Genomic DNA, 14,186 nt, shown 5'->3' on the forward strand with positions numbered 1-14,186 from the left:
ATCTACAGGTCTTGCCCTGTGAGAGTAAATCCCAACGAGACAGGCTCCCATTATTAAGATCACCATTGCTACAGTGACAGATATTGCCATGATGAGTGTTTTGTGAAGGGTGTATCTTGGGACTTTTTTTTTGAGCTCAGTTGACTCGATCGTTACCGCATCACTCTGGCGTCCTGGGCTCTCACTGATGTAGTTCTCTTCTTCCCATCGGTCTGCGTCCCATTCTACCTTGGCCGCCTTTACTGGCTGCTGCTCACTGAGGAACTTCATGAGGAGGCCCGTGCTGGAGATGAGCTTGGCACAGGACAGCTGCACCTGGGGGTCCGCACAGTCCATTTGCAGAGTATGGATTATGTGTGAGATGAACTTTCTCACATCATTATTGGGGATGAGGGACCGTAGCTGCTGGTTCAGTTGACTTTCCAACTGGTCCCCTGGGGATGACTGCAAGGGGTAAGTAATGCCTGTGGGCATGGAGGGGATGTCCTTGCCCATGTTAGGGTTCCCCCGTTGCATTTTCTCGGTCACCACTACTGAGTTGGGGGCAATTTCAGGGGAACCAGCGGCCAATGGATGCCCCTGGGTTGTGCTGGCAGGGGGAGATTTTCCTAAGTAATTTCCTGCAGCAAGGCTGGCTTCAAGAATGTCTTCTGCAGGAGATATTGAAAGAGCCTTTGCTTCCGGGGATGGAATATCCTGAGAACTCGGGTCTCCAGAAGAGGGAGAAGGCTCTCGGGGAGGGGAATCGATGAGACTCTGTAGGGCAAGGAACGGAGGGCTCTTTACAGAGCTCTGTGTGTTGCGGGAATTCTTCCTTCTCAACTGCAGTCTCCGTTTGGCTTTGCGGGTTTTGAACACTGGATGGAGATCAATTTTATTGAAGTGGTACTTCACTCTGGAATCTTAAACAGTAAATTTTAAAGAGGCTGTGTTTAAGTTCATAATCATATTTTCAAGTAAATAAATATTGCTCAGTGAACTGGAAAATTTTAATAGAAAAATATTGCAGTTTTGTGATTGTTAATTTGGTTGAACTGATTTTTATATTATTTAAGTAGCATTTTATATTACTTTCATATCAATAAGGGTGATCCATGCATTTTAGAGTCTGTAAAACTACAAAGTTTGGGGCCATATTTCTTTCTTTTTGAAATTCTATAAGTGTTGATTCTGGACTCTATTGCTAATAGTTCTTCCCCTCCTAAGATGAATTAGCAATGATTTACTCCTAGTGGAATACAGTAATACTTGAAATGGCTTTCTACAGTAGTTTGACTTTTAGAAAGTGTCTCAATAGTTATGGAAGCTAAAAGTCCTAAATAGACGACCTTCCTAAGAATGAAATATTTTCTTTATAAAGTATGCTTTTCAAAAATAATGGTATTTTATCCTGCTGCCACATAAAAATGAGAAAAAGTTGATACAGAATTGAAGGGTAAAATAAATTATTTTATTATTTCTCCTGTTGATAAGTAGTAAAGACCTTTGATTGTGCAAGAAATATCTATTATAGTGGATGATGGCCTTTTTTTTCTCCTTAAACAACTTTGGAAAATGGATTTGACAGTACATAATCAGTTCTTCTAATAACCAAAGCTTTATTTGAAAATTTAGTTTTTGTACAAATTGAATTATATAATGCTTGAAATACTTTGTCACTTTATAAGTAAAATGCATAGCACTAAATTTGTTTATACTGTAAAGTACATGTTAAATGCTTTTATCAATTTGAAAATAAAGATAGTTACTAATACTGTTGTGTTATTTTTACAAACTACCAAGACACACCTATTATTTGACTTTAAAATTTGTTAATTTAGAAATTTGTGGCTTTAGTTTTAAATCTCTTTAGTGAATGTTTAATGAAATAAGCTGATGCTTATAAAACTAAAAATTTTGAAAGGTTAATTGATTTAAAACATTACGCTAAGAAAAGATCCTCCATTCAGGATTATTTAAGAGACATTTCAAAAGCATTTCAATTTATTTATTTGAAAGGTAGAGTTACAGAGGAAGAGGGAGAGATCCAGGGATTTCCTGGCTCGTTCTGCAAATGGCTGCTGTGGCCAGAGCTGGGCTGATCGGAAACTGAGACCCAGGAGCTTCTGCATCTCCAAGTGGGTGCAGGCCAAAGACCTGGGCTACCTTACCTTCTGAAGTTTTTAGTTGCAAGAGCTTCCATTGATGGTTCATTCCTCAAATGCAAAAACCAGCAGCTGGGATACAGCTAGGTGTCCCAGCAACCCCAGTGACTTGAGCAATTACTCCTACCTCCCAGTGTCTGCATAAACAGGAACTTGGGAGTCAGAGTTGGAGCTGGCATCACACCAAGGTACTCCAGCATGTGCCATGAGTGCCTGAACCAGCTGAATGTCCACTCCATACTTGGTTTAAAGAAATCCAGAAAGGTTTGAAGAACAGAAACCTGATTGAACCAGGAAGGGCAAATTTTGCCTTGGAAAGCAGGGAGAAAGCATACTGTGTGGGTTTTGGAACATTGCAGTATCAAAGGAAGTATGGTCCTGGACTATGGAGAGCCACAGGGGAAAACTATAAAACTCGCTAAGGCTTGCGGGCTTCCCTCCATCAATTTGTTTTTTTAACTTCATTTGAAAGACAGATTTGTATACAGGAGAGAGAAAAAAAGTTTTCAGTCTGCTGGTTCACTCCTCAGATGGCTGCAGTGGCCAGAGCTGAGCTGATGTGGAGCCGAGAGAACCGAGCTGCTTTCTGGTTTCCAGTGGGGATGCAAGATCCCAAGGACTTGGGCCATCCTCCACTGCTTAAACAGAGCAGGCTTGGAAGTGGAGAAATGGACACAAACTGCTTATTTGGGATGCTAATGCAACAGGGGGAGGATTAACCAGACACACCACTGTGCCAGCCCCTCCCCCGTCATTTTGAAAGATTCCAGTACTATGGGTTCCAAATGTTTATCAGTATTTATTTACACTTTGACCATTGTTCTTCAATTGCAACTGTGCATTACATAGCACTTTTACTTATTATTGGGTCAGATTAATGAGGACAGATGACATTTCAAAAAATTGTGGAGAAATGAAGTATAGTGATACAGCTGTTACGATGTCCACAGGAGGTCCTGGCATGATGGCTCAGTGGCTAAATCCTAGCCTTGCAGGTGCTGGGATCCCACATGGGCACTGGTTCTAATCCCGGCAGCTCCACTTCCCATCCAGCTCCCTGCTTGTGGCCCGGGAAAGCAGTCGAGGACAGCTCAAGTCCTTGGGGCCCTGCACCTGTGTGAGACCTGGAAGAGGCTCCTGGCTTTGGATGGGCTCAGCTCCAGCCATTGTGGCCACCTGGGGAGTGTTTCTCAGTCTCTGTAAATCTGTGTTTCCGCTGAGAAATAAAAATTAAAACGAAAACACCAGGTGCTCCGTAGGCCTAGTTGCATCCTATGCCAAAGTTCCTGGGTTAGAGTCCAGGCTCTGCTCGGATTTCAGCTTCCTGTGGATGTACATTCCAGGAGGCAGCAGGTTGAACCCCTGCTGCCCACATGGGAAACCAGATGGTGTTCCTGGCTCCTGGCTTCACACTGTTCAAGTCCAGCCCAGAACTATTATGGGAGTATGCCAGTGGCTAGGAAATGTTCACCACTCTGCTGTTCAAATAAAAAAAATTTTTTTAAAGATTTATTTTATTTTATTATAAAGTCAGATATACAGAGAGGAGGAGAGACAGAGAGGAAGATCTTCCGTCTGATGATTCACTCCCCAAGTGAGCCTCAACAGCCGGTGCGCACCGATCCGAAGCCGGGAACCTGGAACCTCTTCCGGGTCTCCCACGCAGGTGCAGGGTCCCAATGCATTGGGCCGTCCTCTACTGCTTTCCCAGGCCACAAGCAGAGAGCTGGATGGGAAGTGGTGCTGCCGGGATTAGAACCGGCACCCATATGGGATCCCGGGGCATTTAAGGCGAGGACTTTTAGCCGCTAGGCCACACCACCAAGCCCTCAAATAAAAAAAATGTTCAGAGATATTTACTTAGTATAAAAAGATTTTTTGGAATCCGTGCGTATTATTTCACTAGAATGTTAATGAAAAACAGGAAAATAATTATGAGTGCACTAAAAACATTCTTTATATTAAGCTTACCTTTTTCCCTTTTCCATGAACTTTTTGAAAACCCTCTTGTATTCTAAAGTCCTAATGTAATTCAAGCTGCAGCAAAATGGTTTCTCAGAGAAAATGTTATACATTTATACCTTAATAGCAAAATAGAAATCACATTTCAATTAGTAACTCAAAAGGGCAGTCTGGTTTCCCGACAGCTGTTTTGAAAATGGTGACTCCTTCTCTCAGGAGCTCTGCTTCATCATCAGGCGCAGGTGACAGGTTTGATAGTCCTTGCATACTTGTGGGAATGCCATGCCATGCCAGCCCACCTGAATCTATATGCTACCTTTACATAATCTCTCCAGTTATTAATATTCTCAGGAACAATGAAAGATCTTGTGTTTTTCTTTTTAATTTAAAATATTTCAGAGGCAGGCTGAGTGCCTGTGTGCCTTCATCTGCTGGTTAGCTACCAGCCTGCCAGCGGGGTCCAAATCCAGTGAAACAGAACTCACTCGAGGTCTCCGGTGCCAGGAACCTGATCAGGGCATGGGCCATCCTATGCTCCCCCTGGGTGCTCTCCAGCAGGAGCTCCAGTCAGGAGTCCAGCTACTCTGACGAGATGCTGGCATTTCAGCTGCTAGGCCAAATGCTTGCCCCCTTCAGAGCCTTTTCCCCTTCTTAACACAACTATCTGAATCTTGCTTTAAAAGTCAAGTTCCATGTACAGATGTAATTCTGTATTTTTCTGTTGACATAAACTACTTAGTATAAGGATCTTTGTCAATTTGCTGTTTCCCCAGAGCAGTTCAAAGAATCTGGCAGAAGTTGGTATTGTGCCATGTGTAGCCACCAGATGAGGACAATGCGGAGATGTAAGGTTTCTTGTGACATGGTCTGAGAATTTTGCAGATTAATTGGGAATTAATTTAGGCAGTCCACAGGTTAAACAGGAGGCAGCGAGGTTGGGTCCTCACTATGTGTCTGAGGACTTCACCTCCATGCATTAGCAAGGTGTAGCTCAGCACTTCTCAAGCTGGTGGTGACTCCTGAGCAATAATTATGAATTCCCAGACAAATAACAAAGGTATATGGAATACAAGCCCACATTTTATTAGATTCAGCAGAAACAAGAGGCTTCAACAAACTGCTTTAAAATGAAATCCTGCCTCTCAGTCTCCAGGCTTATCTCCTCACAGACAGGAACATGTGGTGGACAGTCCGTAGACGGAAGATCATACCTTGAGTGAGCTGTAAAGCCTGTATGGTGCATCTGATTCAGCTAGCAGAACCTGGGTCAAAATGAACTACATTGAACTACCAGCTGGGGAGTCATGGGACAGTCACTTAACCTTCCTGGGCTGCAACTCACTTGAATCAGGAAAATACTAGCTGTGATAAGGCATTCTGGGAGAGCTCAGGGATAATCACTGACCTCCCAGGAAGCACTCAAACAACTGAACCTGGCTAGCGTCACTGGTATATTTACAGTCAACGCTGGTTGTCTTCTCGGCTTCTGCTCCAGGATCTCACACAGACTGGTGTTTTTTCCATCAGTAGGAAAACTTGCAGCTGATCATCAAACACTTACAGGATCTCCATAGTCCATTTGATGGCCGTAAGGGAAGCACAGCTACCTGGAACTCCTTATCAAAAACATCTTTTGCAAGTGTGCTGGCAGGTTTGGCAGGAGTTGGGGGAGCTGTGGCAAGCAGCGTGAGAGTCAGAAGGTACTTGTTTACCTAGCCATGTCTGCAGCCAGATTCTTCCATGTCCTGGTATATGTGGGACTGCTGAGTTCTATGCTATCAGCTCAAAGTCAGGAACTTAACAAAACTCTGGAAGGGCTGGCAAGACAGGAATGACAATTTTTTTTTTTTTTTGATTAATCGTTGCTACCACTGATCGTGACCTTATGATGCCAGACAGCCATGACTTCAATCTTGACAACAATCCTGACAGATTTTAAGAATAAGGAAGCAGGCTGAGAGAAGTTGCTTCAAATCACAAAAGCCAGTTAACTACTAGTTCAGAATGAGAGTTCCTGCTCTTTAACACTATTCTCCACATCTGGAAGCGCACATGGTCAAGTTCAAGTGAATGGAATGCAGTTAGATTACTGGACCTGTAACAGGGGCCAAGCTGGCATAGCCATTTTTAAAAATATCGAAGTGAACACACCATATGAAAAGCGGTTATCACTCCACAAAAAAACAGTTCCCACCATGAAAATGTTGGGGATATTTAAGAAATCTTGGCACACCAATATCCACAACTTTAAAAATGCTGGCTCTGAAGACTGTACATGTCTAATGCAAGGCACAGTTCTCCGTATTAGCAAAGGCGTGGGAGTTGAAATCCGGATCACACAGCATGCTTGCTTCTGCCAGGAGAGGAAGCGTTTCCATTGCTTTTGAGAGTCAATCCCTGAGAAGTTACGTGCAGCAATTCTGCCACTGTGTGCTTTCACAGTCTGCTCCAGGGTGAAAGGCTGAGCAATCACCAAATGTAAACCTAGCCGCTGACACAAGATGCTGGTGGCGGGAGAGCAGACAGTAGAATTCATGTTTCATAAAGCAGGCAGTGTTGGTTTTTTGTCAGGTAACGGGACTTCTTCATATGTTATTCTAATAAATGGAAACTTCATAGGTAAAAACCAGTATTCAAAATTATAAAACAAGTAGAACTGTCTGTGGAGAACCACTGAATCGAAAATTTTCAGGAGATTCAACAGAAAGTCTTTGGTTGATAAATGCGGTTGGAAGGGATAATAAAATTTTTTTATGGCTGATGCAAGAGTCTTGTTTCCTGTTGGCCCAAAAATAGATGTTTCATTTCCCAAGTAAGTAGGTTCTGTACTGTAAAGAAATATTCTTGTGTAGTTGGTTTCTATCTTCTTGAACTCTGCTCCAAGCTCAGCCAACTTCTCGTATGTCCTTAACACAAATTTGGAACAGTCGTAGGAGTCAAACCACGTTTCTGCCCCCCTCTCGGGGCTGGCTCGCACAGTCCATGTCTCATAGTAAATCCCTGTTTCATTGTCCTTTTTCACCCATTTTGCCATTTTGTTAAATATGTCTCCTAGTAAAAAAAGAAAAAAATCATCTGTGTGAATAACAAAGCGAATCATGGTAGTTTCAGTTAAATGCTTCAATCTACTTAAAGCTATGTATGCATATGAATAGGAACTAGTTTTTGAACTTCCAAATGCACATGTCACAATACAAATCCAAGTTCAACCACTTTGTATTTCATTCTTCAAGGTTGCTGAACCACAAACACCAGACATAATGGGAATAGGGAAGTCTTCTATACTAATTCTGTAATCATTATAATTCTGTAATTCATTTGTAATTCAAACCATTCTCTAGTTATAGTCAAAGCAAGACTAAACAAATGAAGGATACCTTTTTCTCAACCAGTCTTGGAATCAAAGGTAAAAGAGAAACGGCAGGCAAGGGAAGAACTGTGTGGAAGAAGAGATGAGTGTGTGGAAACCCTTTTGGGAAGACAGGAGAAATGGTGGAGTTCTTCTGTGGCCAAGCATGATGCGTGCACTGTGCACCAAGACTACAGACTGGCCTACCAATGTCCCAAGGTGCACCATGCCCTGCCACCCTGAACCTGTGCTATGTCCGTGGTCCTCCTGTACCTGCACCAGGTGTGGGATGCAGCTAATCACCATCCTACCCAACATGTTCTTCTAATGAATTAACTAAACAGGTAATGTCTTTGGCTAACTTTGTGGATTACACAAGACTCCATGGTGTCTAATCCTCTCTCTTACCACCGTAGAAAACATACTCAGTTGGTTACAACCTTGTCTGGGAATTTATACCCCCTAACACAGCCAGAAATTGTAGCATTTCTCTGTCACTGTGTACAAACCTTTCTTTGGTTACTCCAACCTGAATCCATAAAATACTTGTATTTTGTAAAATGGATAGTGACTGCTAATATTGATTTTATGGAATCAAAACAGTGGAGTATTCTAAAGCCTGTTTTCTTAGAACTGGGGATACTATTCTTAGACGTGTTCAACTTGGAAAAGCCACTGATGTACTAAAGAGATAAGCCACTGCTGTGCTTCAAAGCACTATTTTGTAACATGAAGAGAGGTCAGTGAACAGGATGAATTACAAGGCAGATGGAGGGCTTAAAAGATTTAAGTGCTGGCCTACTGTAAACTTTTAGCGGAAACAGTGATTGCTTGTTCATTTAATCATTTATGTCAGAAGGAGGAACTTTTAGATAACAATTCAGGTAGAAATGGAGAAGGGAGAGATGTGACTTGGCTAACAATCGAAGAGTAGCTATTTAGTTCACTGAGCATTTCTAAAAAACAGATGGAATTTCATATTGTTGCGATGATCTGGGGCGCGTGGATTAGGAAGCAGGAGGAAAGATCAGGAAATAGTAATGGTGTATTCAGTTAAAAGGCCCCAAATTCTAGGCCTGACTGTACCAATCCCAGCTCTGTGGTCAAAACAGTCAGGTTACCTAGTTAAGCCTTAAAGCTTTATTTGCAGAAAGAAAATGGAGACTTTACTCTCCCCACTGAACTGTGACTTACACCACTCAACATGACTTATAATAAAAAGCTTTACAAGCAGGATGCACAATCACCTCCTCAAGCCTTAGTGGTCAATGAATAATGATCACAAATAGTGCTATTCTTTCAGATGTTTCCACTCTTCAGAGAAAAACCATGACACAGTGCTTGGTACACCACGTGGATAAACAAATGCTTCACCTCTAAAATAAAAGGGCTGATTCATTCTCATTCTATGCGACAAGGCAATGGGCCAAGAGAGTAAAACGTGACCTAGGGCCACCCAACGTGTTACTGAGGACATTCCTGCTGAACTCGTTTCATCACTGCCTAACAGCACAGCACATGCAGCCAAATTCCAACTACTTCAGCACAACTTCCCAATAAATCCAACTGAACCAACATCCCTGAGGTCCACTCCCGCACTGCTCTGCTGGAGATCACAGTCCCTTGGGCAGCTTGTTTAGAGATGGTCTCCTAGGTTTGACTGTCAGGACTGCAGTCGCACTTACTTAGCCCCTCTGTGTCCCTGTGTTCCCCTCTATAAAAGGGCAAAAATAACAGTGCCTGGCTCAGGGGCTGGCCGTGATGATACACAGAATGTCCAGAACAAGGCTAGACCCACAGTAGGTTCTTATAAACAGTAGCTAGGATTCCTCAGTATGATATTTTATTGCAACTGAACAATTTACGTTGAGCTTGAGTCAACAGGTCCTTTACCTGGGCATTTTATGGATTCCTTCCCCCGTGTTATTTGGAACATTTAACTGGAGAAGGCATTTTAACATTTCTTTTTGTAATGAAAGTAGAGCAAAAGCTGGGCCACTCTTTACTCATGGGTGAACTTCTGCAGCAATAAAAAGGCTGGTTCCAGGAGTACATTTTAACAATGACCTGTTAGATCATTGCAGAAATGACTCAACAGAAGTGGTTTTGTGTGTGTTTGGGGAGGTCTATGAGTATTGATGTAATCACCCATATTTTTGAAGCTTACCTGATATGGTCGCTACTAGAACTAACGTCCCATTTTCCTTCCAGTGGAGATCATCAATTCCTTCAAAGAAGCAGGCAGCTCCTTGATTACACCAGAAAGGGGCATTCATTTCCGGTCGGAGGTGAGGAAACGTGCAATTGCCAAGCTGGAAAAGCTCATACCATTCCATTGTGTAGTTCTTGCCAGTCAGTGTACTCCTGAATCCGACGGCATCATGCATGATTTTCTGTGTGAAAATAACAGATGTAGAGAAACATGGCTGTGAAGTTCCTATGGGTCCAGACAACCTGGTGGGAGCAAACGTGCTAGACCCTAAATGCCTCTGCTGCTGCCTTTCCTGTGTCACCCGCCAGCTTGGGCCCCCATCCACCCTGGTTAGGGACACTGGAGCTCATAGGTGCACCTGTCATTTCATCTCCTCCCGCCTCTGAGTGAGTACTGCAAGTCAGTCTCAGGCAGGAACTCTTACCTCCGTTGGGGCCAGGTGCCAGGTCATAGGAATTGGATTTAGATGAGTTCTTTTACAAGGGATTAAAGCAATTATCAGATTAAAGCAACCATCAGATAAGTGATTACTCCCTCAAATCCATTGTCCAAAGTTATAAGATCAAGATGCACCCTCACCAAATGTCCCAGGAGGTCTCCATATTTAAATTCCCACACTGGAGCTTGCAACCGAAAGACATCGATGACATCATCATCTTTCATAACTGGGAAGCTGGAGCCAGTTGGACAGAATGTGTACTTGGCTTGACAATAAGGATCTGGCTCTGGACGAAAAGAAAAGCGTCTAACAAAGAAAAAAAAAAGGAAGCATTAATTCAACCACAAATCGTTTTTTCTTTCCCATTTTAGAATCCAGTTTTTAATCAGGCAGAGTGTCAGGAACAGACTCAGGGCTTCGGCCTGCCGCACCACCTTGTATGAAGCCCCTAAGTGATCCAGACTTGACTAGAAGTCTATGGGAGGCCACGCACAGGTTACACATAAGCACTGCACCATTTCCTATTAGGGAGTTGGTATTTGTGGGGAATCTTGGAATAAATCCTTTATGGAAACAAAGGGAAGGAGTATACATTTTACTTGTGACCCTGGGAATAATCTTCCAACGATGTTTCTAATAGCAAAGGACCGATACAAAGCACACGGACAACCATACCCGCCCCTATTCCCTCCCTGTAACAGGGGGAGGACTGTAAACAAAAGGCTCATCAAGTTAAACATGATGTTCAAACGTTTACAGAAGAAATGGTAGTCCTCAACGTGTTCAGTCTTCCAAACAATTCATACGTTAAGATTGTTCAAGTTATGATTAAACAGAGTATCTTCTATGCTTACTTAAGAATTAGCCAACATGCATTCAATTACTACTTACTGAGGTTGCATTCTGAGCAGGGCACTATACCAAAAGGAGAGAAACAAACATTAAGACACTGTTTCTTTGGTTGTTTCGCCTGGGGGCAGGGACTGGGAAGGCATGAAACAAGAAAAGAGGCAGGAGAGAGTTTTATTCAGCACACGATAGGTAGGGACAGTGAGGTTAAAGAAATAAAGACCTAGCTTAGGTTTTTAAAAGTACTTGTAAAGAAAGTAATGGCAGGGCCCGGGGCAGTAGCCTAGTGGTTAAAGTCCTCGCCCTGAATGCGCCAGGATCCCATATGGATGCCGGTTCTAATCCCGGCGGCCCTGCTTCCTATCCAGCTTCCTTCCTGTGGCCTGGGAAAGCAGCAGAAGATGGCCCAAGGCCTTGGGATCCTGCACCCACGTGGGAAACCCGGATGAAGCTCCAGGCTCCAGGCTTCGGATTGGCTCAGCACCAGCCGTTGTGGCGGCTTGGAGAGTGAATCAATGGATGGAAGATCATCCTGTCTCTCCTCCTCGCTATATATCTGCCTTTCAAGAAAAAAAATTTTAAAAAAATTGAGGGCAGAAAAGGAGAGAAAGCAGTACTTTCAGACACAGGGCATTTGAAGGAGCTCCAGCAGGTGTAGAAAGTAGAACTGAAGCTGCAGGGCAGGTCTGCAGGCGGGGAGGCAAGCAGGGGCTGTTATTTTGTTGTTAAGAAACTGTGAACAGCACCACCTAGAGGCAGACTACGGGAGCGGCGAGCTGGAAAGAGCCCTAAGCAGAAGTGAAGGGAGTAAACCTCATTTCACGAATTATAGGGGGACAGATTACAAATTACGGCTGCCTTAGGAGGTGACTGCAACAAAGCACAAAGCAGGCAAGAAAACGGGGCCTAAGACGGCTGCAGTAGAGCTTAGGTTGTGGAGGACTACACAAGAATTCAGCTCAACAGTGCGTTCACCTTTGGCACTTGCCGCTGGAATAGAAAGCAAAATGAGAACTAGCCTCTGTCCCCCAAAAACCCACGATCCCCAAGGTCCTAGCCAGATGTCTTATTTCAAAGCCCCAGCACGTCGACACGAATCGTGCATTTGAAGAGCCCGAAACCATGATGTTCACTGAAAACACTAACAACTCTCCCAGTGTTTATGAGGCTTGGGAACACGGTTTCATAGGCACTTAAAGCAGCTTAAACAAAAGTGTAACTGCACCTGGGCTTCCTGGACCTACAGCATAAATCTGTTTTAGGTCAAGGACAGTTTTAAGAGCATAACTTAAATGTGAGGAGGCTGGATGACAGCACACACTTAATCACACGAAACTTTGAAAGATGTGGTAAGAACTCAAACTCGGCTCTAATAGTCAAAAAGTTACAGATCTATGGATCTTCTCCTTTCCTTACTGAATATCATTTTAATAATATGTCTGAGAAAATCAACTTCAACCTCAAAGTTACCATTTCACATCAGACATAAAAAGGCGGAAGGGGGAGTGGGTTGGGAGCGAAGCAAACCCATGGGTGAACAAGAGCACGCGGCCTTCCGGGGCGGACGACAGCTGGGAGGGACGGCGTTTCAGGTCGCCCACAAGCCTAAGAGGGCTCCGCCGCCCCGTTCCTGCCTTCTCACGCCGCGTGGGCGCACAGTTGTCTGGCACTTGCCCCAAGCTCGCACAGCAGCTGCGACCCTAGGGCCGCCAGAGCCCAGAACCACGATAACTAATGACGGGACCCGGAGCAAACTCCCGCACGCGACCCTGACGCCACCGCCTGCCCAAGTCTCCCGGAAGACGGTCACCGGAAGACTTCACCCTCCTTTCTCGTCCAAGGGGGCGCGCCCCGGCCGCCCCGGCGCTCCTCAGCCGTGCGCCCCGCGCCCGGAGGTGGCGGGCGTCCCCGAGGATCCCCTTCTCCCCCCGCCCCCGGCCCGCAGAGCTCCGCGCGCCGCCCACTCACTTGTAGGGCACCGGCCAGTGGCGCCGGGCGGGGACGCCCGCAGTCGCCGTCAGCCAGAGCAGCACGAGGCCCCAGGCGCACGGCGGGAGTCCCCGGGACGCGGGCCGCCGGCCCAGGCTCCCCGGCTCGGCGCGCCCGGCCTGCGCCATCGCGCGGCTCCCGCAACTTCCGGCCGAGCGTGCGCAGAGGCGCGCCGGCCCGCCCCGGCCTGAGGCGCGGGCGTCAGGGCTGCTCCTCGGCGTGTGACGGCCCGGCGCGCGGCCCCGCGGCCACGCTGCTCCCCGGAGCCCTTCCAGGCCTTGAGGGGCTTGCTTCTCAGGCACGGCCTGGCCTCAGGTTCCAGGTGAGAGATTTTTCTGGGGGAGGGGAGAAAATTCCCCCTAACTTTGTCCCAGTCACCCCAAAACCAGACCCCAACTACCAAACACTTCAGATTCTGCCCTTCTTTGGATTCTGCAGCGTGGCACTGGTAGTCCTCGCCGGGCCCCACGACGCCCGGATTAGGTGTCCACAAATATACAAATGAATGAGGAAGAGCCGGGCAGGCAGGGGTAGTGACCAAGCCTCTGCAGCCGGAGCCAGCCACGCGCACGGGCCACGTCCCTCGGTGCTGCCCGCTGCACGGGTCTGGGTGCGAGCACACATTGTACACATTTCTATTTACTTCTGTTGGGAACAGTTTATTAACACTCTACAAATAACTCCTTCAGGACAGAAACTTTATCACACTGTTAATAAAAATGGACGGAAAGCTTTGTTAGGCCTGAGCTTCTGCACTAGGCCCCAACAGTCCAGACGTAAGCCTGGGGTCACTGAGGCAGGCTGCCATGGCATCACACTGAAACGCAAAGGAAACGGGAAAAGCCCTCAAAGGATGAACTTTTTTCGCAAACAGGAGATTCCCAGCCACCCATCAGAAAGGCACAGGCTGAGGAAGGCACCGCTGCTCTGGTCCTCACAAGCAAGGAACAGAAACAACCTTGCTGTCAACCAGTCCAACCAGTCCATCCCAAGTACCCAGGCATGCTGTTTTTGGTTTGGATGGGATGTTGCCTAATGGTTGCATCACTAATAGAAGATAGCCTGGATTTTAAAATGTGTTGGAAGTTTGTCATTTCATTGTTTTAGAAAGATCGATTTACTCAAAAGACAGAGCTACAGAGAAAGAGGGAGAGACACAGAGGTCTCGTGTGTGCTGGTTCACTCCCCAGATGGTCACAAGAGCTAGAGTTGGGCCAATCTGAAGTTTCTTCCATGTCTCCC

General features: G+C 45.5%; 1 protein-coding gene and 1 long non-coding RNA gene across 2 annotated transcripts in view; one reads left to right on the top strand and one right to left on the bottom strand.

The window, feature by feature from the left end:
• Positions 1–5,956: 5,956 nt before the first annotated feature.
• On the bottom strand, positions 5,957–13,081 carry CLN5 (CLN5 intracellular trafficking protein). The gene is made up of 4 exons (XM_058670612.1): positions 12,924–13,081; positions 10,247–10,412; positions 9,623–9,848; positions 5,957–7,157 (listed from the first exon to the last, which is right to left on the bottom strand). The coding sequence occupies exons 1-4, from the start codon at positions 13,070–13,072 to the stop codon at positions 6,646–6,648; spliced, it is 1,053 nt and encodes a 350-aa protein (XP_058526595.1). The 5' UTR covers positions 13,073–13,081; the 3' UTR covers positions 5,957–6,645.
• Positions 13,082–13,131: 50 nt separating this feature from the next.
• The window catches only part of LOC131481547 (uncharacterized), a 135,468-nt gene continuing 134,413 nt past the window's right edge, over positions 13,132–14,186 (top strand). Inside the window, exon 1 of the long non-coding RNA XR_009246377.1 lies at positions 13,132–13,266. This is a non-coding gene — a long non-coding RNA (uncharacterized LOC131481547). The remainder of the gene's footprint in view (positions 13,267–14,186) is intronic.

Source organism: Ochotona princeps, chromosome 12, assembly GCF_030435755.1.
Source record: "Ochotona princeps isolate mOchPri1 chromosome 12, mOchPri1.hap1, whole genome shotgun sequence".
Taxonomy (NCBI): Eukaryota; Metazoa; Chordata; class Mammalia; order Lagomorpha; family Ochotonidae; genus Ochotona; species Ochotona princeps.

Bases quoted from the DNA above. Each gene is read 5' to 3' on its own strand.
- CLN5 (XM_058670612.1), bottom strand. From the start codon at position 13,072: ATGGCGCAGGCCGGGCGCGCCGAGCCGGGGAGCCTGGGCCGGCGGCCC. The intron at 10,413-12,923 runs GTGAGTGGGCGG...TTTCTTTGTTAG, and splicing joins CACTGGCCGGTGCCCTACAA to ACGCTTTTCTTTTCGTCCAG. The intron at 7,158-9,622 runs GTAAGCTTCAAA...TTTTTTTACTAG, and splicing joins TCTAGTAGCGACCATATCAG to GAGACATATTTAACAAAATG.